The sequence below is a fragment of the Panthera onca genome, chromosome E3 (genome assembly GCF_046562875.1).
Source record: "Panthera onca isolate mPanOnc1 chromosome E3, mPanOnc1 haplotype 2, whole genome shotgun sequence".
Classification (NCBI taxonomy): Eukaryota; Metazoa; Chordata; class Mammalia; order Carnivora; family Felidae; genus Panthera; species Panthera onca.
The window spans coordinates 9,011,164-9,034,297 of record NC_138354.1 but is presented as its reverse complement, the minus strand read 5'-3'; the positions used below and the strand labels follow the sequence as shown (position 1 = coordinate 9,034,297).

General features: G+C 59.9%; 3 protein-coding genes across 4 annotated transcripts; 2 read left to right on the top strand and 1 right to left on the bottom strand.

The window, feature by feature from the left end:
- The first annotated feature begins 1,729 nt into the window (after positions 1-1,729).
- On the top strand, positions 1,730-5,254 carry POLR2J (RNA polymerase II subunit J). The gene is made up of 4 exons (XM_060649247.2): positions 1,730-1,862; positions 2,974-3,063; positions 4,269-4,443; positions 5,049-5,254. Exons 1-4 carry the CDS (start codon positions 1,810-1,812, stop codon positions 5,082-5,084), a joined length of 354 nt encoding a protein of 117 aa, XP_060505230.1. The 5' UTR covers positions 1,730-1,809; the 3' UTR covers positions 5,085-5,254.
- A 273-nt stretch (positions 5,255-5,527) lies between these two features.
- Positions 5,528-12,283, bottom strand: LRWD1 (leucine rich repeats and WD repeat domain containing 1). 2 transcript variants are annotated; one of them, XM_060649241.2, is made up of 15 exons: positions 12,087-12,283; positions 11,273-11,507; positions 11,056-11,172; positions 10,458-10,598; positions 10,114-10,218; positions 9,732-9,854; positions 9,530-9,644; positions 9,223-9,332; positions 8,821-9,028; positions 8,244-8,316; positions 8,020-8,163; positions 6,625-6,716; positions 6,078-6,233; positions 5,877-5,989; positions 5,528-5,796 (listed from the first exon to the last, which is right to left on the bottom strand). In XM_060649241.2, exons 1-15 carry the CDS (start codon positions 12,164-12,166, stop codon positions 5,656-5,658), a joined length of 1,953 nt encoding a protein of 650 aa, XP_060505224.1. In that variant the 5' UTR covers positions 12,167-12,283; the 3' UTR covers positions 5,528-5,655. The 2 variants fall into 2 exon arrangements, with proteins under 2 accessions (XP_060505224.1, XP_060505225.1); XM_060649242.2 differs by having other exon boundaries at positions 8,020-8,160.
- Positions 12,284-12,364: 81 nt separating this feature from the next.
- On the top strand, positions 12,365-18,772 carry ALKBH4 (alkB homolog 4, lysine demethylase). The gene is made up of 3 exons (XM_060649243.3): positions 12,365-12,531; positions 14,885-15,082; positions 17,826-18,772. The coding sequence occupies exons 1-3, from the start codon at positions 12,409-12,411 to the stop codon at positions 18,411-18,413; spliced, it is 909 nt and encodes a 302-aa protein (XP_060505226.1). The 5' UTR covers positions 12,365-12,408; the 3' UTR covers positions 18,414-18,772.
- The last annotated feature ends 4,362 nt before the right edge of the window (positions 18,773-23,134 follow it).

The window sequence follows — 23,134 nt, the reverse complement described above, 5'->3', positions numbered from 1 at the left end:
TCCCTTCTGTCTCCCACCCCCAAATCCCGGGGGGATTCCCTCCTCCCCACAACTGTTGTCCCCACCACACCCCTGGGTCCCACGGCTCCATCCCCCACAGGCTCCAGAGCCTGACTTGTCTCCCCTTCCCTTCCTGGCATAGGGGGTGCTGAGGCTGCGCCCCCCAGCAGCGTCTGTTCTCTGGCTGCTTCCTTAGGGCCTCACACAAGTCCGCATACCTGTTGAATCTCCTTGGGTTTCAAGAACCTTGTGGTCAGGGACTATGGACCCCAGGGTCTGCTGTGCCCTAATGCAGAGTGAAGGGGAAAGAGGTGTGCACTTAAGGGGCTGCCGCAAGTAGAAGCCCAGGCTTTAACCGCATACACACGGCCCCGTAGTGTCACCCACCACCCTCTCCTCCAAAAGGGTCCTGGGGTGGGGCGGCTGCTGCAGCCCAAAGGGGGTTACAACAAAGTGCCTGGCCATGTACCCCCGCACCCTCAGGGTCTCTCAGGCAGGGAATGAGGTCCCGTTTGGGTGAAAACGACATCCCCTTTTCCCCTCACCCCTGCCCAGAACAGTTAAGTAGCAATCCCTGGTCCAAACTTTCCCAGGATGGCCCAGAAGGGCGGGTTACAGCCTCAGGGCATCGTCACCCTCCTTGCCTTCCATTCCTCCCTACCTACTTAGCCTGGTGTGGCCTGGCTTGCAGGCCTGGTGCCTCCACTTCCTCACCCCAGGGGCCCAAAGCTCCAGGAGGAAACAGCTCCTCCCAGGAAGTGGTGTGGAAGCTCCGGGTTTCCTTGGGGGCTCCTCCGCTGCTGAGGCTTCGGTAGCTTATGGGAGACCCAGGCCCTTGGTTCAGCCAGCTCAGGCAGGGCCTTTAAACAGTAGTAGGGGCGCCTGGGTGGCTCAGTTAAACCTCCGACCTTTAAGTTTCCGACTTTGGCTAGGGTCATGAGCTCCGGTCTCCTGAGTTCAAGCCCCACGTGGGGCCCTCTGCTGTCAGCACAGAGCCACTTTGAATCCTGTCCCCCTACCCCTCTCTCAAAAATAAACATTAAAAAAAAAAAAAAAAAAAAAGATTAAATTGGCTTTGGGATAAAACCAAAAACCCCTAAACCGTAGTCTGCCGAATACCAACCAATCAAAACGGACTCCTACACTTGCCCCTCCAAGCTCTTCTCTCCCCCTTGGATACACCTGTCCCCAGCCCTTACCCGCTGTCTGGCTAACAAGAAGCTCATTAGGCCACAAGCCCCCTTGGCCAGCCAGGGACGGCACAGCCGGGGGCCCGTGGCAGGCGGCCTTGGCGTGGGCTTCACAACCCACTGGCCCGGGGACCGGGAGCCCGTGAGGCGTCTTCCGCCCCCCGCCGGCCACAGCTGCCCACTGCGCCCTGGCTCCACCCTCCGTTCGAGGGCCTCGCTGGGTACTCCGAGGGCACATCTCCAAAGAAGGATCAAGGGGCACGGGGAAGCGGAGAGGGGCACATTGCCGCTTAGCCCGGTGAGGCCCTCTCAGCACCAGCAGAGCAGCTCCCAGCACCGCGAGTGGGGGCCGAAGCGCGCCCACAGGGGAACGAGCACACGGAGCCAACTCCGGGTTTACGCATGCGCAGAACCTCCACACAACCCCCCCCCCCCCCCCGCCTTCGGTCCCACGGGCTTTTCTCGTGCCTGCGGTACATCCTCCGGGCCGATAGGGGGGAATCAGCCGGTCTTCACACGGGTTCGACCTGGCCGGAGTAACCCGGAAGCAGCCTCTAACCCGGAAGAGGTGGTGTTGTAGGATTCAGCCGGCGGCGGTGGTGGCGGCTGCGACGCTAGGATGAACGCCCCTCCCGCCTTCGAGTCGTTCTTGCTCTTCGAGGGCGAGAAGAAGTAAGTGGAGGCGGGGCGGGCCGGGGGTCGCGGGCAGAGTCTGGGGCTCCTCCGGCTCGTCCACTGCCGGGAGGACGGAAACACCTTTTACTGGGCGTCCCGTCCGCTTCGCCCTGCGTACGCCAAACTTGAGAGTGCCCTGCCGGGCGGTGGTGAATGTCTCCATTCTGCAGAGGAGGAAACTGAGGCTCAGAGAGGCTGAGTAACTGCCCCGGCACACAGGAAGTGGCGGTCTGTATCGGAACTCAGAGTACCTGATGCCAGAGTGCTTTTCCTCTGGGATCTGACAGCCTCCCCATTTCCCTTCCTGGCCGCCGCTTTCATCCTCCTGATGCAGCCAGAGTGATGACTCCTAGGCTCTAGTCCGATCTTCACTCGCCCGTGGGGAACCCTGGGTGACCCCTTGCCTGCAGGGGGAAGGAGAAGGGTGTCTCGTGGTCTCAGACTGGACTTGGCTCCTGGATCCCCCACTTAACGTCTCCATACCTTTGGGCAAGTGACTTAATCTGCTTGAAGCCTCCTCTGGAAAATGGGCTTCTTGCTGTATTCAATCACAGGATTTTCTCTTAGGGGAGCTTAACGAGGTAATTTACGGAAAGCCAATTAAGCATCGCTTTTCCTTCTCTTAACAGCCTGGCATGCAGAGAGGGCTCTGTGGTCTAGCCCTTACCAGCCACTTAGTCTCCCTTGGGAGCAGGGTTTGTCGACTGGGGCCCATTTTGCCCCCCAGGGGGGCTTTGACAGTGTCTGCATTTTTCGTTGTCATGAAGGGGTGCTCCTGGCAGTTAGTGAGTAGGGACCAGGGATACCGGTCGTGTCCTGCGGTGTACAAGACAGCCCCCGACAAAAACGAACTATCCGCCCTTAAATGCCAGTGGTGCCAAGGTGGAGGAACTCTGCTTTAGGAACAAGGAACAGTCCAGAGTAGGCGAGGGTCCCGGCAGAATCAGGGCGTAGCCACCGTGCGCTCTGAGTCAGAGGTCTTTATGGTTGAAGAGATTGAGGAAGGCTTCCAGGAGGAGGTAGGACTTGAGCCAGCGTTGAAGGGCAGGGTTTAGACTTGGGGGAGGAGAGACCCTGTTCCCCATCAGTTGCTCTCGTCTCTTCCTAGGATTACCATTAACAAGGACACCAAGGTACCCAATGCCTGTTTGTTCACCATCAACAAAGAAGACCACACGCTAGGAAACATCATTAAATCGTAAGTTCCAAGTCAAAGGCTCTTGGGCAGTGTTTAGGGGGCTCTCTGAGGCAGAGCAGAAATTCCAGATTTCCTGGTCTTTCTGAGCTACTGGAAGATCTGGGTGCTTGTTCTGGCAGCTCACACGTAAACGTGCATTTTCTGCAGAAGGACACTGACCCGTGTCGGTTCACGTAGCCATGTTTCTGTGTTGGCTCGTCTAGCTGAGGAAAGGAAGCGAACGTGCAGTGAGCCAGAGGAAAGCAGACCTACTTGTGTTTTGGGGCTGGGCACGGAGCAGCAGTCAGGATTAGTGCCCCCCCACCCCGGCCACCGCGGTTTGTCACGGTGACCTCAGTAACACCTGGCATGCAAAGATAACACGTGCCAGAGACTGTAACGTACAGAGTAAAGGAAAGAGGTGGGAGAGAGGCTGTGGTGATCTGGCGCCCCTGTGGACAGAGCGCGGATATTGGTTGGTGGGTGTTTGTTTACGCCAGTGAGATCCCGGCCAGGTGCGATTGCTGTTCTGGCCCAAGGATTTGTTTCACTGCTGAAAAACACTATCGGTGAGGCCGGGTCTTTCCAAGGTTTGAGGCCGTGGGCAGGAGCCTGCCCGGTCTCCCGGCTGAAAGGAGGAGGTGGACTTGGCCGCCTGTCTTCTCTCTGGCCGAGTCCTGCCCCGAGCCGGGTGGTGGTGCTCAGGCCCTCCTGGGGCCTCGCCGCTCCCGTGCAAGGCGAGGCACGTCCCCCGGGCTTCAGTTCACTTCACCACAGCCTTGCAGAACGGGGCCCTCTGTGTGTGGGCAGCAGCTGCCAGCCCGTGTTGCCCAGAGGACTTCGATTTCTCCCCCTGCTGCCTTTACTGCTCTCATCGGGCTGGAAGCCGGGCTTTGTATTTTGTGTTCTGGTTTACTGAATCCTGGCTGCCCAGGGAGGGCTCTTTTGACTTCCCCTGAGGGAAGTTTTCTGGAAATCCTGCTTACCACGTGGAATTCCCACAGAGGTGTTTATGAGAGGCTTCCCCATGTGGTCTATCTTCGAAGCGTTTTCTTTCAGGATTTTTTTGGGGAAATCAAGAGCAGGGAGCCACCTGGGGTCAGCCCCGGCTGTATTTGCTTATAGGTTTCAACCCAATGGGAAGATTCCTTGGTTATAGGTCTGGTAATCCCCAGGGGTGCTAGGCTCAGCCTCCCTGCGTCACACTGGCCATCTGTGTGTCCCAGACAGCTGCTGAAGGACCCCCAGGTGCTGTTTGCGGGCTACAAAGTCCCCCACCCCTTGGAGCACAAGATCATCATTCGGGTGCAGACCACACCGGACTACAGCCCCCAGGAGGCCTTCACCAATGCCATCACAGACCTCATCAGCGAGCTCTCGCTGCTGGAAGAGCGATTCCGGGTGAGGAGCCAGCTGTGCAGGGGAGCGGGTATGTTCTCGTGCCCACATCCGGCGCAACCATTGGGGGCAGGTGGTGACAGAGCAGGGATGTGACTATAGTCTCGAGCAAGTGTGGACTAAGGGGTTATGGAGTTGAGGTCTGGAGCCTGCTGTCTGCACGCATGGGTGGGACCTTACTGAGGGCTCCAGGCTTTCCTTGGGTGTTCTTATGGCCCCTTGGGGCTCCTCCCCCAAGTCTTCTCTGTGGTGCCGGCTACTCTGGTTTGTAAGGCCTGGCTGCTTCCAGGGCATTTCTGGAGGGGGCAGCTCATCCTCGGGTGGGGGTCCCATAGTTAGGGGGGATGGCCACACCTGTCCCTGCAGGGGGGGGCTCAAAGTCTAGACCCAAGATAGAGCGGGAAAGATCCACGGCTTGTCAGATTTTAACATCTGTGTCATCTGCACCTTGCACAGATGGGGTGGGGCCGCTGCTGACTGCCCAGCTCCCAGGAGGGGCCAGGGTGGCAGTTCCCTGGCAGACCTCTGTCAGGGACCCTGGGGTTGTGTTCCTGGCACCCAGCCCCGGGCCTCTCCGGCTGAGTGCGCTGCTGCCCCTCTCTGCTCAGGTGGCCATCAAAGACAAGCAAGAAGGCATCGAATAGAAAGCTGGAGGGGTCTTGCTTGGCACCTGCACTGGAACCTTCTCCAGGCCCCAAGTAGAGAGCTGCTTCCCCAGCTTCGGGGACATCCTGGTGAGCCCCTCCCTCCAGAGCCAACGTGTATGTACATAGAGTCTGTTTTACCTTCCAAATAAAAGTGTGGCAGGAAGAGACCTGGATGTGGGCTAAAGCAAGGCGACCACACAGCATGTGGATTGCGAGGCTCCACGGAGGTAGACTCTTGCGCGGTTACTCTGGGGCTGTGTTTCAGAGTGGAAGACTCAGTGTTGTCTGAGAAGGTGGCGCGATCCCTCATTCTAGACCAACAGCTGCAAAGCTGGGGGGCGGCCAGGGAGGCAGTGCTTGCAGGAGACCCTCAGCTGCCAGGTCCGCCTGCCCGTCTCAGACTAGGAATGCCAGACGGGGCCACAAACCGCTCTCCAGTCTTCTCTTAAACAGTAGAGACTTTAATAAAAACATTCGCCGATAAAAAGCTCCCTGTCATTAGCCCCAAAGCTGAATAAGTTAAGCTGTGTCCCTGGTGCTCCGCGACAGGCAGGAGGCCCTGCTCTGGCTACGGTCTCTTCCAGATGGCCACGATATTGGAGTCTGTCAGAGCGGTGAGGTAGGTAAAGGTGGGGTTGGCCACCACTGTGTTCACCATGGTCTTGGTCACCATCTGGCCGAGGGCCCAGGGCTGGGGCCACTTAAGGATCTGGGGGGAAGAGAGGGGGGCTGGGCTCCCGCTTCCTACACGGCAGTCCCGGCGGCAGGAGAGGGACACGCGGTGCCTACCTGCGTCGGGGCCTGCGGAGCTGCCGGCAGTGGAGGCTGCTGGGTCAGGATGTGCCTGACGTCGTAGACCCACACGTTGCCCTCCTCGTCTCCACACAGCACGATGCCCTCATCTGCCAGGACACACACGTTGAGATCGAAGGTGGGGCAGAGCTCCGGGAGGTGGAGGGCGGGATGGGGCAGCGGGGTGGGGGGGCTCACCAGGACAGGTGCTGAGCGAGAAGTAGGCCAGCTTGGTGGGTGACCACTGCAGCCGAGCCAGGACCACCACCGCTAGTGTGGACTGCTTGCCTCGGCCCACCCACGTCTGGCTCCAGCTCCACAGGCAGATGGTGCCCAGGCTGTTCCCCTTGGAGGCTGCGGGCGAGAACTGGGGTTGGGGGGGGGGGCCCTCTCCACAAACACTTCTGTTGCATAGCGGGGACCCCTCAGGAGCCCCTAAACCCCAGCCCGGGGAGGGGCGCCTGAGTGGCTCAGTCGGTTAAGCATCCGACTCTTAATCTCAGCCCAGGTCACGATCTCGCAGTTGGGGAGTTTGAGCCCCACGTCGGGCTCTGCACTGATGGTGCAGTGCCTGCCTGGGATTCTGTCTGTCCTCTCTGCCCCTCTCCCGCTTGTGCTCTCTCTCAAAATAAAAAAAATTTAAACCAAAAAACCCAGCCCAGGGAGAAGCGACCCGCAAAGGCCCTACCAGGGCCTATCCTTGGTTCTCAGGAAGCCAGGCTGTCCCTGAGCAGGGCTCACTCACCCACGACATCCTCATTCACAAACGCCAGCCCGTCCACTCTCCGCCCTGGTGCCTCCGAGCCCTCGGAGAAGACAAACTCCACCTCACACACCCTGCGGGGCAGCAGCAGATGCCGGTCAGCTACCCCTGCACGGACAGGAGCCGTGTGCCTCTAGACGTGCCCTCTGCCCCAACTAGGAGATGCGACAAGATCTGTCCCGGGCCCTGGAGGGGTTCGGCTTTGCCCTGGAAGGGGAGCCAGCACCTCTGGGGACACAGCCACAGGTGGTGGGAACTCAGGAGCAGGAGGGGCTGGTTCTCCCACCCCGTCCTGGGGGGCGGGGCCGGGAAAGGTCCGGAGGCAGGGGTGAGGCAGGCAGTTCTGGGCCAGTGCCAGGAGCCAGAAGGTGGTGGGAAGTAGCTGCTGCACTTTTCCAAGCTGAGAAGTGTACGGGGTCGACGCTGCTTGGAAAGGCCGCCCGGCAGCTGCCCACGGTCCCCGTGCCACCTGGAGCCAGATAGGCGGCTGAGGAGCAGCAGACCCATCTGAGGCGTGGGCCACCACAGGGCTTGGACCCCAGACAGATGTGGGTGGGCAAAGGGTAGGGGGCAGGCCCAGGGCTTAACCAGGTGTGGCACAGGGCCACCACAGGCACTGGGCTGGACAACTGCTCCAGCCCGTGCTGAAGCTTCTGGGATTTGCCTCCATGTAGCAGCTGCCTCACTCCTGTCACCCACCTCTAAGGTTCTTCCCAGGCCATCGACTGCATTTAGGACAAAATTCACAATCTTACCGGGGCCGACGGCCAGTGGCCCCAGCCCGAGCAACCTCACCACCTCCTGTGCCATCTCCTCCAGCTTCCCAAGCTGGGCCAGACCTCCCAGGTCAGCCAGCTGTCCCCACCCTGTGCACAGACTGCTGCCTCTGTGTGAGCACCTCCCCGCTCTGCCTGACTCCCTGCTAGGCTCACATGGTACCTTAGTCTTCCTTTGCACCTGACCTCACACCTTGGGGGTAACGGGCCATCTTTTTTAATGCCCGTCTCCGCCACAAGGCTGTGGGCCCCGCAAGGGCAGGGATGCTATGCTGAGCTCAGTCTCTGGCCTACCGGGTGGTACAGATGAGCCCCGCGCCTCCCCATTGCCCTCGAAGGTGAGGTGATCACGGCTCAGAGAAGTGACCCGGCCCAGTCCCCCCCACCCACAGAACACCAGGGAAGGAATGGGTCACGAGGCTTTCCTCGAGAGACTGGCAGGAGGTGAGGACAGACCAGACTTGGGAAGAGGCCCCCGAAAACAGCCTCTGGCTGCCCAGAACGGGGCACAGCTTGGGCACCACCCCCGGCAGACCCACTCAGGGTCAGACGTCTGGACTGGCCGCGGCCAGGCTTTTGAGGCCTCCCGGGCCGGCCTCACCTCCTCTTCTGAGGCTGGTCCAGCCGCACGTCCCAGCAGCAGCAGCCACCCTCGCAGCCAGCCAGCAGGTAGGCCTCCGGGCAGGACGCCACAGGGCAGAGGCGCAGCGGGATGGAGGCCGCATCGAGTGTGAGCAGCTGGCTGCTGGCAGGTGGGGAAGAGTGTGAGGCCGCGGCCGTGTCGGCGCCCCGCCCCCCCTCCACCCCGCCCCTCAGCGTCATCACCTGGCCTGGAATTCATAATCGTGGTTGGGCACCCCGACGTCCCAGAGGATGATCCGCTTGTCGTAAGAGGCCGCTGGGCAGGAGATGGGAAGGGGAGAGGCGGCTCTGAGGAGGCCCTGCTCCCTCCCGCGGGCTCCATTCCAGGCTGAGGCCGTGGTCGCAAGGCCAGCCTGAGGCAGGCCGGGCCACAGCCGGGCCACGGAGGGCTCGCGTGCCTACGCTGCCTACCTCGCCCTAATCTAACGTGCCCCAAGGCAGGCAGCCATCTTCTTAGGCCTCTGCTCACACATCACCCTTGTCTGGCTTACCACTCTTGGGGGGCAGGGGTGTCCACCCAGGTCACAGAGCGGCCCAGCCTGTGGGAAAGCTTCAAGGCCATGGAGCAGCTGGGGGCAAAGCCAGGATCTGACGCCCTGTCAGTCGTCCGCAAAGCCACGCTGTTTCTACTACGGCCAGAGCAGAGCGTGGCGCCAGCCATGAAGCCCGCCAGCCGCAGGAGCTCCCTACCGTGCTGGGGAGGGCGCACTGAGGCGTCTGGGTGCTGGGGACACCTCAGGGGTGTGGGAGAGGGTCTTACTGAAGAGGTGGGTCTCGTGGGTGGGGCTGAAGCAGAGGGTGGCGATGGCCTTCTTGTGGGCCCGGATGACTCCGCAGCAGAACCCAGCACGCACGTGCAGCAGCCGGACCAGGCCCCGCAGGCCTGCAGCCGCCAGCACACTCCAGCGCTTCTTGTGGCCTGCCTGCGTGACCACTGTCAGAGCTGTCCAGGCCACCGAGAAGAACTCCTGTGGGGGGGAGGCGGGGGAGGGAGAGGGCATCACTAAGGGGCAGGGCTACGTGCGCACAGTGCCTGCAAGGTCAGGCCTGCGGCACTGAAGCCCGGCAGAACAGAGTCACCGAGCGAGCGGGTGGCCGAGCCCGGGCCCCCAACCCCGGCACTCTGCCCACAGTCCCGCACGAGCAGGGCCCCGGCACTCACCTCGCCAGGCGCCTTGTACTTGTGCAGTACGATGCCCGTCTGGCAGTCTATCACACACACGGCCTCCCCGCCACACGTGGCCACGGTCTGTGATGTGGCCCCTGCCTGCCCTGTTGTGAGGGGTCAGCCTAAGTAAAAGCGTTTCCTGTGAGGTTTGCCCCAGCAGCTCCTTCCTGGCCTTGACGACACTTCATGAGCTGTCTCTCGCAGGTCCCCCATCCACCGAGGCGGCCCCCTGACCAGAAAGCTTGTTCCTGCTCGTTCCCTTGGCTGTCACCCTGGCCCTGCCTGCCCCACAAGGATGTACCCTCCTCCCAGGCCGGCTCGAAGGCGCAGGCCCAGAGCTGGGTCTCCAGGTCCCGAGGGCTGTTGTTCTTGCTGTGACATTGCAGAAAGTGCAGGGGCTCCAGGTCCAGGGCAGGCTGTGGGGGCAGAGGTGGGGTTCACAGCTGCCCCAGCCCTCACTCCCTGCCAGCTGCCCAGCTGCTTCCTGGCCCCTGCGAGCTTACCTGGCTGCCATCGGAGCCCATGGGGCTGCCCTTCACGTGGGCCGGTGGGGAGGGGCATCCCCGCTTGCTGGGAGACAAGCTGAGTGAGACGTCACCCGACCGTTTCAAGGCCATCGGTCTGGCCTGTGGAGGGGGTCAAGGCTGGGCTGAGAAGAGCCTGGTGACCATGGGCCCATCTGCCCAGGGCTTCCTTCCTCTGCATCACTCTCCCATGGGCGTAGAAAGCCAGGGTTGGCCCAAGGTCAGCTTGAACTCGCCCAGCCATCAGAGGCCATCTCCTGGGCTCATTTCCAGGACCCCTCCCCTTCCCTCCTCTAGTCTCCCTAGGCGGGAAAGGCCAAGACAGGCCTGTGGAGCCTTGAGAGCTGCATGATACACCTACCCTGGGCTCCTGGGCGGCTGTGGCTTTTGAAGGCCTCTCCGGGATGCCGGTCTCATGCACCTGGGTCCCACCAGAGGCCACCAGCGCCTCAGAAATCATCTGCACCTATGTGGGGCCGGGACATCAGGAAGCTGGGTACATGCAGTCCTAGGGGCCCCCGGCCCCTCCCCAACTGCTGGGACAAACAGCCTGTGCTTCCCATGCAACCATTAAGTCAGCCTTCCCTGACCCATGCCACTCTCCCATAAATCCTTATGGCCAGAGGCTTCCAGGGCCGTTGAAGGCATGGGAGCCATAGAGGATCTGGGAGAACCAACTCCCAGCACAGCAGGGTGAGGCCATACCCGCCACTGGGTGAACTCGCTGAGGGACTCCGGCCCATAGCGGACGTTCCTGACTGCGGACTTCACAAAGTCAGCCTGGGCCTTCTCTGCCTCCTCCTCTGGGCTCCGTGTGGCCATGAACTTCTCCCAGTGAGCGGTGACCTGCCACCAGAGGGACCAGATTCAAGCCCACCCCAGATCTCCTGGACCCTCCGTGGAACCTCTGCATCCAATCTTCTGGCCCCAAGTGTCTCCACCTCACTGTCTCCTGGAAGTCTCCCTGAACCACAGCCTTCTTAGCTGCAGCATACACAGTCCTAAACAACCCACACGTGAGCAACAGCCCCAAGGAGAAGCTGGCCCAGAGTAAGGTTACTTGAAAGTGTCTTAGCCTCCCTGGCCGGGCCCCGCCCCCACACCTGGAGAGCCAGACCTCTCAGGACGAGAGACCAAGCACCACAGCCAGGCTCAGAGCAACATGTCAGGCTAGGACCTAAAGGCCACTCAGTATCAGGACAGAGCACTCCCGTGACCCTCACTCGGGGTCCCCCCAGTGTTGCTCATTCCTCAAGGTCCCCAAGCGTTTCCAAACACCAGAGAAGCCTGCTGGCTCCCTTACCCTGCTGGTCAGCTCCCGGTTTAGGTTCTCCACCTGAGAGGAAGTGGAGGAAGCATCCTTGCCATTGACCTTACGGAGCTTGGGCAGGAGAAAGGAGACTTTCAGGTTGTCACTGACCTGGGGGATGAGGGAGAGTGGCTCAGTGTCCACCTGTGGCTCAGCCCAAGCGTGCCGGTCCTGGGTACGTGGCAGGTGGGGGAGGGGGTACCCTACTTACAGTCAGGAAGGGGTTGCCTTCCAGGCTCAGCTCCTCAAGCTGCGGGAATTGACACAAGGCAGTGACGTCTCCCAGCTGGTTGTTGGCGCAGCGGAGGATGCGCAGGTGGGACAGGCCCAGATTGGCGGGCAGCGTCTCCAGCTGGTTGTTGGAAAGGTCCAGCTCTTGCAGCTGCGTCAAGCGGCTCAGGAGCTTGGGGTCCAAGTGCTCCGAGAGCAGCTTCAGGCCAGACAAGCTGGGTGGGGGCAGACAGGGAGGGCTGAGGGGAGGGGAGGGGAGGGGAGGGGAGGGGAGGGGAGGGGAGGGGAGGGGAGGGGAGGAGCCCCACCCCCCCCCCCCCAGGACAGTCCAGGGTGCCTCCGAAGCCTTTTCCAGCAGAGGATCACCTTCATGCACAGCTTTTCCTCCTTAAAATCTAGTAACTACTTTACAACTGAGTACAGCTGGCACCTCCAGAACGCTTTCCCTCATCCTCTATGGGAACTCCTCTGTGCTGCCCTGGGCCTCGGGAATTAGCTCAACAGGTTGCTCAATACCCTTTCTGCAGGACTGTCTCCCCCTAAGCCCAGGCCCCCTTCAGGGAAAAGGCCACTCAGGGCCCAGCCGGCCCCTCTCATAACGGCAGCCCTGAGTTTGGCCCGAGTGATCAGCCTCCGCCTAACCGACAAGGCGATAACGGGGCCAGGGAGGGAGTGGGCATGGGTCGCAGACTTTCTTCACTCCCAGCGGGCGACGCAGGCCCGGGTGGCGGGCTGTGTGTCCCCCGCGCCCCCCCCCCCCGGCGGACCCCCGTCGCCCCCGGCCCGCCTCTTACTCCAAGCTCCGGATTTTCCCCAGCCGGTCGCTCTTGGGACGCCCCCGCTGCATGAGCAGCCGCGCCGAGAGGGGGCCCATGGCGAGGAGACGCGACCCGCGCTGGCCGGTCGGCGGCACCGGCGTCGGGCCGAGTCCGTGCCTCCTGGAGACCGAAGTTAACGTCCGCGGCTGGCGGAGCTCTGGAGGCGGCGCCGCGCGAGCCCGTCGCTGGCGACGACCGGAAGGAAGCGGCCCGGCGGACCTCGTGCCCCGCGGGCTGACTACGACTCCCAGCGGCCCCCGCGGCCCCGCGCCTGCGCTTTGGCCGCCAGGACGCGGCGATGGCGGCTGCGGCGGTGGCGGCCCCCGAAGTCCTCCGGGAATGCGGCTGCAAGGGCATCCGGACCTGTCTGATCTGCGAGCGGCAGCGCGGAGGTGACCCGCCCTGGCAGCACCCCCCGCAGGTGAGGGTTGGGGGAGGGGCCGTGCCATAACTCCCTTCTTCAGATAGGGAAACTGAGGCCCAAACTGGCTACGAAGATGGGCCCCGGTTCAACCCGTGTCAGAGACCCTCGCCGTGGGGGCGTTGCAGGATCAGATGAGTGCTTTGAGGGGGGTTTGGATTGGGGAAGGGACTGGAGTGGGTGCCATCTGACTGCAACTCCCCTCTGAGCCCTGGGGGTGGGGGGGTAGTGTGACAGCGGACCTCCACGTAACCCCCGTGGGGCCAGGAGCTTCACGGAGTGGGGAGACGAACCGTAAAGAGGAAAGGATGCCGAAAACCAGGCAAGGCGAAGGTCCTAGAAACCGTTGGGCAGAAGTGGGCAAGGAGGAAATTAATTCCAGTTAATTAATGAAAAAGTACTTAGAACCTTTGAGGTGGGCGAGGACATTTCCACTGGGGGAGCTGCTTAGATAAAGGCCTGGGGTAGGTGCGTGTGTTTGGAAGGAGGGTGATGCTTGGGGGGATGGTCAGTGGGGCCTGATCACAGAGGGCTCTGTGTGTGGCTGCTGGATAGCCTGGATTTGTCCCGAGGGCCATGGAGAGCTGCTGAGGGTTTTAAAGGAAGTTAACACGTGAGTTTTAGAAAGATCCTGGGAGGGGGAGGGGGGGATAGGAAAGTATGGACCCTGGGAAGCCAAGGAAGAAACTGTCACAGTGTCCCTGGCAAAAGCTTGGAAGGTTCAGTGGGAAACAGTATGGTGATTCCTCAGTAAATTAAGAGTAGAATTACTGTATGATCTAGCAATTCTGGGTAGACACCCAAAAGAATTGAAAGCAGACACTTGAAGAGAGATTTGTACACCCGCACTCACAGCAGCCTCATTCCCAGTAGCTAAAAAGTGGAAGCGATGTAAGCATCCATCAGTGGATGAGTGGATAAACAAAATGTGACACAATATGTACAGTAGAATATTATGCACCTTAAAAGGGAAGGGCATTCTGACACAACATGAATGAATCCTGAGGTCATTATACTGACTGAAATGTCAGTCACAAAAGGGTAAATGCTGTAGGATTCCACTTACATGAGGTTCAGAGAGTAATCAGATTCTTAGAGTCAGAAAGTGGAATGATGGGTGCCTGGGCCTGGGGGAAAAGAAGGAGTTGTGGTTTAATGGGTGCAGAGGTTTGCTTTTACGTGATGAAAAAATGCTGGAGATGGGTGCACAATGTGAAGGTTTGGTGGTGAAGGCGGTGAAAACGTTTTATATATATATATATACGTATGTGTATATATATATACATATATATACTTACATGTGTACATATACGTACATGTGCATGTGTACATATATATACCTTTTTTTTTTTCTTACCGCAATTAAAGCGTGAAAAGTGCCAAAAGTCTGAACTTTGCCTGTGACCATGGGTGTGGAGACACAGGGCACTGTGGGGTAGCACCTGCTCAACTTGATGTCTGTGGGATGAGCAGAAGGTCCAGGATGGCTCCCTAACTGTAACGTGTCCGTGTGAAGTGCTAGAAGACAGAGGACAATGGGGTGGGTAGCAACGGCCATGAAATGCAAAAGGGGAGGGAGCAGAATTAATTGGGCAGGGAGGTCTTCGTGCTGCCACACCGCTGGGACAGAGTCATGGCCAACCCAGCTGGGAGCTCCAGAGCAGACTTGACTGGTAGAGGAGTCCCATGTTGGGTATGAAAAGCCAGACCTGCGCTGAGTCATTGGCCGGGGGCTGTCTGGGACCAGGATGGCCTCTGGCCGAAACCTGGGGCAGATTCTGAAGGCACTGCAGCAGGAGGGGGTCAGCCGGGCACTCCTCCAGGATGACTGGCAAGTTCTCTCCTTCGAAGGGAGATTGAGGCAGTGCCTGTGCAACCACAGAGGAGGGCCGGGCCCGGAGTCCTCCCCACCTCTGCCTCTAGCTGTCCAACATGCTCGCCCTCTGAACAGCTCCGGGGTCCTTTCCTTCAGACGCTGGGGAGAGCAGGAGACACCCCACAGTGATGTTAGAACAGTGTGAACTCGCGGGCAGCCTTGGGCTGTGTAGCCTTCAGCCGGTTCCTTAACTTCATTCGTCCTGGGTCACCCCATCTTTAAAACAGAACAGAAAATGGTTACATGGATGCTGTTCCCACCTACAGCTGAGGAATGTGACAAAGGAGAGGGCCCCAGGCAGGGCTTCTGCATCACTGCCTCTCTCAGCCTAGTCTGGACTCCAGCTGCTTCCCAAAGTGGCACCAGGGGAGGGAGAAGCTCTCGGCAGGGGCCGCTCCTAAGAAGGGGCCTCCGGAAGGTGCACACACAGTGAGGAAGGGCTTCGGCGGCTCCAGGTCCCTCGTCTTTCTTTTGCAGAAAACACACCGCTTCATTTACTACTCTGACACTGGCTGGGCCGTGGGGGCTGAGGAGTCTGACTTTGAAGGCTGGGCCTTCCCGTTCCCCGGTGTGACGCTGATAGAGGACTTCGTGACCCGGGAGGAAGAAGCTGAGATGGTACAGCTGATGGACCGGGAGCCTTGGAAGCTCTCCCAGTCTGGACGGAGGAAGCAGGTAGGACGGCCCAGAGCCGGGGACTCCAGGAGGGCCAGGCTGGCTGGTCAGAGAGGAGTCACCCTGCCGGGCCCCTGCACACTCCTTGCCCCGTGCCTTGCTCACCTCCCTCCCAGCGCCTCTCTCGGCAGCCACAACCCGTGACACCCCCTCACCAGGGCCGCTAGGGGGCGGGCTCCTCTGACCTTGGGGCTCTGGCAGCTGGGGCGTGGGTGTGCCGGAGGGAGGGGCAGAGGCGGGCCCAGCCTGCTCCGCTTCCCCAGACGCCCCAGACTCGGTGAGGCGGGGCCGTAAGGCAGACTGGTGCCCAGCTCAGAGGGTTTCTGGAAGGCCGCCGCTCGCCTTCCCCCTGAAGTCCTCTCCCCATCCGTTTTGAGACACTTGGGCCTCCGAGTCCTGGGCCTCCTCTTTGTCAGGAATGACAGCCCCTCTTTTCTGCAGCCTTGTCGGCCGGGACCTGAGAGCCATCCATCGGCCGCTTTCTCTCCTTCCCTCCCCCTCCCGTGGGCTTTTCCGTCCCCACTTCGGTGCCCGGCGAGTTATCACACCACTTCCTCTGCTGCTCCTGTGCCCTTTCGTCCCTCGCTATCCTCCTTCCGCTAAACCACAGCCCCCATCAAGTCTGGCTCCTCTCGCTGGGCGCCTCCCAGCCCTGGCTCTCCAACCCTGAGCTGGGCCGTCCTGCTCTGGAGGTCATGCTAACCTCCCCCAAGGTGGCCCTTCTGTGGCTCTCCTTCCAAACCTTCCCTTCCCCCGCCGCCGGCTCTCCACCGAGCCCCGTCTGACTCAGAAGATGCTGGCGGGTGTTGCTCCCCTCACTCTCGACATTAGTTTTGCCTCAACTGGGTCTTTTCCGCCAGGCTGCCAGTAAGCTCTAGCTCTCTCCTCTGCGGCCCGATTCCTCAGAAGAGTTGTTTATTCCGTCTCCAGCCCCTCTCCTCCTGCTCCGCTTACTGTACTCAGCACTTCCATCCCAGCCTCTGCGCCCTAAACCCTGTGGCCGACTTTCAGGCTCAGTCCTGGGGCCTCTTCTCTTCCAGACGCCCCCTCGCCGGGCTCCATGAGTCACGGCTCTGACACGAGTGTGTGTTTGCGACTCCCACGTTCGTGTCTCTGGCCGGCTTCTCCTATTTGTCAGACCTGAACTGAGCTTTGAGTCTTCATCCCCCCCATGCCCCCCTGTAGTGTCCCCACCTTGGCAAATTCCAGCTTCCATCTGCTCAGGCTGGCAACCGTGGAGCTTTCCAGATTCCTCGCTGTGTCTCATTGGTAATCCCCGTCAGCTCTCTTCCTTCAAACACACTCGGGATCTGAGAACACAGCACCCCTACCACTGCCACCCCCTTAGGTCCCAGCCCCCAGTTCTGTCACTGGGATTCCCACAGGAGCTTCCCTTACCCCTCTTCTGTCACTTTCCACTGGAGAGGAAGGTGACCCCCATTGACGCCCCCTCAGATGGACTCACTGCTCTGCTACAAACCCACCAGGCCTTCCGCCCGAGCCTGGGCTTCCCCTGCTGCTTGGTGCTCCTGGGATGTCCCTACAGCAGCCTGCTCGGTACTCCTGAGAGGCTCCAGCGTCAAGCCCTCCCTTCTAGCCTGCCACCGCCCGGGGGACCCAGCCACTCAGACGTGCCAAAGCCGGCAGGAGAAAGACCTTTCCACCAGACAGTGCCCCCCTCCACTAGAGGGGGACTGCAGGGGGCAGGAGGCGGTGGATAAATGCTCATCCCTTGGGCCACAGGTCTGAGGTGTATTCTAGAAGCCTCCTCCCTAACACTTGTTTTGGGGTTATTTTTTTTAGATAGAACCCACACACTGTAAAATCTGCCCATTTAACACATGCGGTTTGTTTTGGTATATTCATAATATCACACAGCCATCTCCACTGGCTTACTTCTGGAACGTGCCCATCACCCCAGAGGCAACCTGTACCCATTAGCAGACGCTCCCCGTTCCCCTGTCCCCTGGCAACCGCTAATCTACTTTCTTTCTGGATTTGCCTGTTCTGGATATTTCATGCAAATGGGATTGTGTCACATGTGGCCTTTTGTGTCGGCTCCTCTCACTGACCATAACGTCGGCCTGTGTCGGTGCTACGCTGTTTGCGGCTGGACAGACAGCTCCTCCGTCGTGTGGCTCTGCCACCATGGCTTCGTCCACTTGTCCGATTGCGGACACTGGGTTGTTTCCGCTTTCTGGCCATTGTGCCCTAGTGCCGCTTTGAATGCCCACGTGGCAAGTGTCTGCATGGCCGCGTTTTCGGGACTGGGCGTGGAGCTGGGAGTTTTGACTCCTGGGCTGTGTGCTAACTTCTCTCTCGTGGTTCTGATCCCCAGCTTCGATCAGCTTGATGAGGCTGCCTTGGGCTAGCCCGCCTTCCCTCGCCGCTCCTTCTACCCACATCCCGACCCCTTGGTCTCCCGTCCCAAAACACCCTACCTGCATATGGGCCTTCTGTCTTTAGCTCTGCTTTCGGGGGCACGTAGTCTAAGACGTCCCCCTGAGCACATCACGTCCTTTTCCTGCTTTATTTTCTCCCTTAGCGTTTACCAACGTCTGAGTGTTGGCTCTTTGTCATTGGTGCAGGCCTCCTGCTGCTGGAGAGCCAGATCCTGATCCACGGAGTCAGGAGTTTTTGCTTGTCTTGGTCACCGCGATCGGATTCTTCAGCCCTGGTCTGTGATAGCCATTCCTATAAACTCAAGACGCTTCTCTGCTTCTTTTTTGTCCACCCCCTTCAGGACTATGGCCCCAAAGTCAACTTTAGGAAACAGAAGCTAAAGACCGCTGGCTTCAGAGGCCTCCCCAGCTTCAGCCGGGAGGTGGTGCGGAGGATGGGCCTGTACCCCATCCTAGAGGACTTCCGGCCCGTGGAGCAGTGTAACCTGGACTACTGCCCTGAGCGGGGCTCGGCCATCGACCCCCACCTGGACGACGCCTGGCTGTGGGGGGAGCGGCTGGTGAGCCTCAACCTCCTGTCCCCGACCGTGCTGTCCATGTCCCGGGAGGCGCCCGGCAGCCTGCTGCTCTGTCTGGCCCCGTCCGGCTTCCCGGAGGCCTTGGTGGAGGGTGTGATGGCTCCCAGCAGGTCCGTCCTGTGCCAGGAGGTGGAGGTGGCCGTCCCCTTGCCCCGCCGCTCTCTGCTCGTGCTCACGGGTGCCGCGCGGCACCAGTGGAAACACGCCATCCACCGCAGACACATCGAGGCCCGCCGCGTGTGCGCCACCTTCAGGGAGCTGTCGGCCGAGTTCCGTCCCGGCGGGAGGCAGCAAGAACTGGGGCAGGAACTCCTGCAGATCTCTCTCTCCTTTCAAGGGAGACCTACGTGAGCCACCTCCCTGGGGCCGGGAGCTGGCGCTGGGCCTGGCCAGGGCGCCGGCTCCAGAGTTGACTGCCTGCCAGGACGGAAGGGCGGGAAGCCCAGCACAAGGGGCTTTCTCCCCAGCCGATTAGCTTTTCAGAGAAGACTGCTCAGCACCCTGACATCACGACAGCGTGAGCCCTGCCCGGGAGCTGGTTGTGATGGGAATGTGCCTCTGGTCAGTCCTGTTTGACCCGCACCGCGGCCACCTGTGTGGCTTGTCACAGTTTGAGGGCAGTGGGATCGTTTGAGCTTAAACACGTTGGTACCACCCGAAACCGTTTTCTCCTTTATCCCTCGCTCTTAATGAAGTTCCCTGATAGCCCATTCTCCAGTCCTTTCATTTGGGAAGCGAGTTGGAGAACAGAATCGACAGAACATTTGAAGTTATGTCCGACTTCAGAGCTGGTGATGGCCTCTGAGCCGGGCTCTGCCCAGGTCATGCTTGACCCCAGGGAGGTGGGCGATGCAATGAGGAGAGGGAAGTCCCCGGAGAGTCTGGTCCCACCTCCCCATCCCATGCTGTTAAAAAGTAGGGGAAGGCACAGTGTAGTTCACTTCCTGGCACTGGTGTTTCATGGGGTGCTCACCTTGGATGCTCAGCCAGCCCTCTTCTGCTTATGAGACAAAATATACTCGCTAGCCACATGCTCAGTGCCAAACTTTGGAACCAGGGCCCCATTATAGCCCAGAAAGGTTCATGGTAGGCACTGGTCTTCAGTCATTCTAGAACCTTCTATCACCTGTCAGGTGGGGGAGTCACTGGCCACCACACTGTGAAGTGGCATTGATCTGGAGACCCATGGAGAGGCTGCTGAGTTTCCAGTGGCTATATGAGCCCGGCTGCAGGGCGGGTGGCTCCCTAAGCTCACTTGGAGCAGGAGAGTAGAGGATAGCTTCTTCCCAAGGTTGTGACCCTCCCAGACCCCGCACTGGGCATTTAGATGTAGGCCTGCCGGTGAGCAACGCAGTAGACTTGCAAGTCGGGGGGGGGGGGGGGGGGAGGGTCTACCCCATGGGGCCCGTGAGGCCTTTGCCCTGACAGGCTGGGCCTTGGAGCACCGTGTACGCGGAGCCTGCAAGGTGTTCTGCCGAAGAAGGGCTCCACGGGAAACGTACGTCTGGGAAACTGCACACCCAGGCCTGCTGGGGAGAGGCCCGTTAGGGCCGGGAGAGCCACTAAGCAAAGCAGCCCACTTCCCCCAGAATCCCCCAGGGCTTGCCAGACATCTGACGGTGGGCCCTTCCTCCAGCCCTACCGAGCGCACCTTAGGTCCGCCTGGTCCGCAGAGCCCGCCTCGGGACGGGCATCGTGTCACGTTCAAACCGATGACCCTGCATCGGGTTCGTTCTTGAAACTACACCATGAAGCCCATCAGATTCCGTGTGTCCACCTAAGCATCCACTGCTTGCGCCCTCGACTAGGATGGGGCTGGGGATGGCCAGGTTGGGCGGTTCAGCCACTGCCTGAGGGTTAGTAACCCTGTATTTCAGGTGGCCGTCTCTGCAGCCAGCGTGCTCTCAAAACACCACACGTGTGTCGTGCAGTCGTGTCTGTTGCAATGGTCTGACCGTCTCAGGCGACGGGAAGGGATGAGCCTTATGGGATGGTATTCCTGTGGAAGCATCCACTCTGAGGGTGGCTTCCTGCACGGTCTTCCAGAGTAAGCCAGGGAGAGCTCAGCTGATACTCCTCAGCCTGGCTTGTTTTGAAAGATGTTAAGGAAGCTCAGGGCCATTTACTTGTTTGGAGCTGGGGGCTGGGAGACGCTGAGCTCTGTCCAGGAAGCATCCTCTGGGTTATCCCTGTTGAGATGGATGTCCCTGTTTGTACCGTCCCCAGTAACCGTGGGGGCGCTGGAGACATCGGGGTTGGAAATCGGGTTCAGCAGGTTCTAAAAGGGTCTAACAAGGAATCCCGGCTCGGTCCTGTGCCACTCACCCCGCTGAGCCCCTACACCGGGCTCCGTGGACCCTACCTCTCCACCTACTGGGGACAATGAGTCAAGACTTCGATGAGCCTTCTATGGGTTTGCCGCACTCACTGGGAAATGGTCCATGGAGTGGGCTCGCTGGACACAGGCTTCTTTAGACCCGGGGGGCCTGGAAGTCATCCTCCCGGGCTGTAGCGGCAGGGCCCCCCTCGGCTGGCAGAACCTGTCCATACGGCAGTGTCGGTTGCTTTGCACACCTGATTCCTAGGAGCCGCTAGGTTCAACTGCCTGCAAGTTAAAAATAATACAAGACATCTTTTCCTAGGTGGAGGCCTCCGTGGATAACACTTTCAAAACAGAATGGGAGCTTCCTCGAGTGTCACTGGGCTGTGGGAGGGATTCCTGCCTGGCTGGCTGGACCCCGCAGCCACAGGTACCTGGGATGGAAAAGGCACCGTGAGACCACAGCTTCAGTGGCTCCCCAGCGTTTTCAACTGGGGGATCTGGGGACCTTCAAACCGACCCCTTCAGCACTCAGCCCTGAGGCTGTCTCTTGCTGTGTTTCTGGAAAGGGAGAGCCCGCTCGGGAAGGGAAGCAGCAGGCAGAGATGCCCCATTCTCCCGGGGCCCCGCCTGAAGGGAGCCTCGCAACGTGCCCGGGTCCAGGCCCCCCCACTTGTCCATTCCAGAAAAGTCCACCGCCCTGGCCTGGGGAGACACGTGGCCGGTGACCAGCGATTAGGAAGACGCAGGAGGGGCTTCAGGAGAAGCAGTCTTCCAGGATGCAGCAGACACTAGGGGAGAGCCAGGGGCTTCATAGCTTTACCTGTTTATTCAGCTCACTCCAGGGCAACTGTTTTAAAAACCCACACGCGGGACGGGGGTTATGTACACCGCACGTGATCTCCGCAGCGTCACGCATGAGTCAATCAGCGCAAGACGGAACAGCCGCCGACACCCGGGCTCACGCGGTTTTAGCCTCAGCAGGCTTTCCTAGAAGACACTAGGATACGTCCTGCCCTCGCAGTTTCTAAAATAGAAACACCTGGAGTTTTGAAACTTCTGGTCAGGTATTAAATGGAGACCGCGTTCCGCTCTGGAAAGGGCCCCAGCGTACCTGTGGGGGAGGCTCCGCTCAGAGGAAAATAGGGCAAGCCCACGCCGGCTCCAGGGCGGCCTGCGTGGCCTCACCACCCAGCGGCCGCTGCACTTGGAACGCTTCACAATCAGGTTAAGCCTCCGGAAAGTGACTTTCTAGTTTGTAATGTGCCTTCCCCTCCCCCCAACCCGCCCCGCTGAGTCGTGTCTGCAGCTCCAAATAGGAGCTGGTCCCTCCATCTCCCCAGAAGCTCTGGGGCCACCAGGAAGGTTCCCTACTGACCACCAGTCCCCAGACCATGGTCCTCTCTGTCCCCACAGAAATTCCTCTACTTGCCCCCTGCCTCTGGGAGCTGGGAGGGAGAACGCTCTGGATGAAAGAGAACAAGAATTACACTCTTCCAATCATTGTTAAAAACGAGATGTGGCACCTTTCCTGCCCATGTGCCAGTCACAGGTAACCCAGTGTGTAGCCCTGTGAGGTCAGGCCCGAGGCTCTGCCCATGGAGCAGGCATTAACAGCTGGCTCCTAGCTGGAACCGGGGGGTGCCTTCTAGTCTGGGGAGCTTGGCACATCTGGTGCACTTGGGGCGGAGGCACCAGATGGCCCAGGGCAGTGAGGCCAGCATGGCCCCTCTCAAAAGGCCCAGGCTGGAGGAAGGGCCTACTGCCCACTCCCAGCCGTGGGGAGAAGCCAGCCTGTCTTGTCCAGGACAGAGTGGCTGTCTTACAGAGACACAGACACAAAGCAAATACACAGTAAGCCAGACAAGCCTTTTCAACAAGGCTCCAAGAAAGAACAGACATGCACCAGAGAGCAAGCAAATTAACGACAGACGTCTGCAGGATGCAAGGAACACGCCCTTTGGAAGATGCCAGGCTCTTGTCCAGGCTCCCACAATGTCCCGACTTAACAACGGTTGATTCTCGGCACAGCTCCCAGGCAGCCCCTTGGCATTTTGGTTACATGTTAAGGTTTGTGTCCTCAACAGTGTGTCACATTCCCAGCAACCTCCGCCAGGCCAGCCAGGATTTCTTGGCGTGGGCGACTCAGACCCCACAGAGAGTAAGCTGTCCACAGAAATGCCATCAGAGCATGACGTCCGAGGACTATGAAAACAAAAGTCTCCCTCTCTAGGTGGCTGTTGGCCAGTGTGGTAAGCCTGGTTTTTGAAAGCAGCTCGGGATGTGGCATGCTTCCCCCTGAGCTGAGCTGTAGTATGTATGTGCACGACCCAAGAACATGGGCTACGGTCTAATGAAAACAGCAGAACCCATGCTGCACAAGGCCCGGGAAATGCGGGAGCTGGGCCCCTGCGTGTGGCTGGGAGGACTGGGGGTTGCTGCAGGGGAACACTATATGGGGATTCGCCTTCCATTAGAAGCGGGACCTGCATCTGGCCAGGGCCGGCCAATGGCCTTGTCTAAACAGAAAGTCCCCCAGGCTGCCCCCTCCCGCCTCCTGGGGTCACAAGGCAGCAGGGAGACAGGAAGCAGGCTCTGCTTCCTGAGCAAGTGACTTTGGCAGCCATAGCCTGGAGAGGCAACTGACTTGGGCTCCAAGGCCATTTTGTAGCCCAAACATGGAGAACTCTGGACTTGAGCCCTTTCCCCGACCCAGTGGCTTTGTTGGGTCATTGTGACTGGGCTCCAGGCT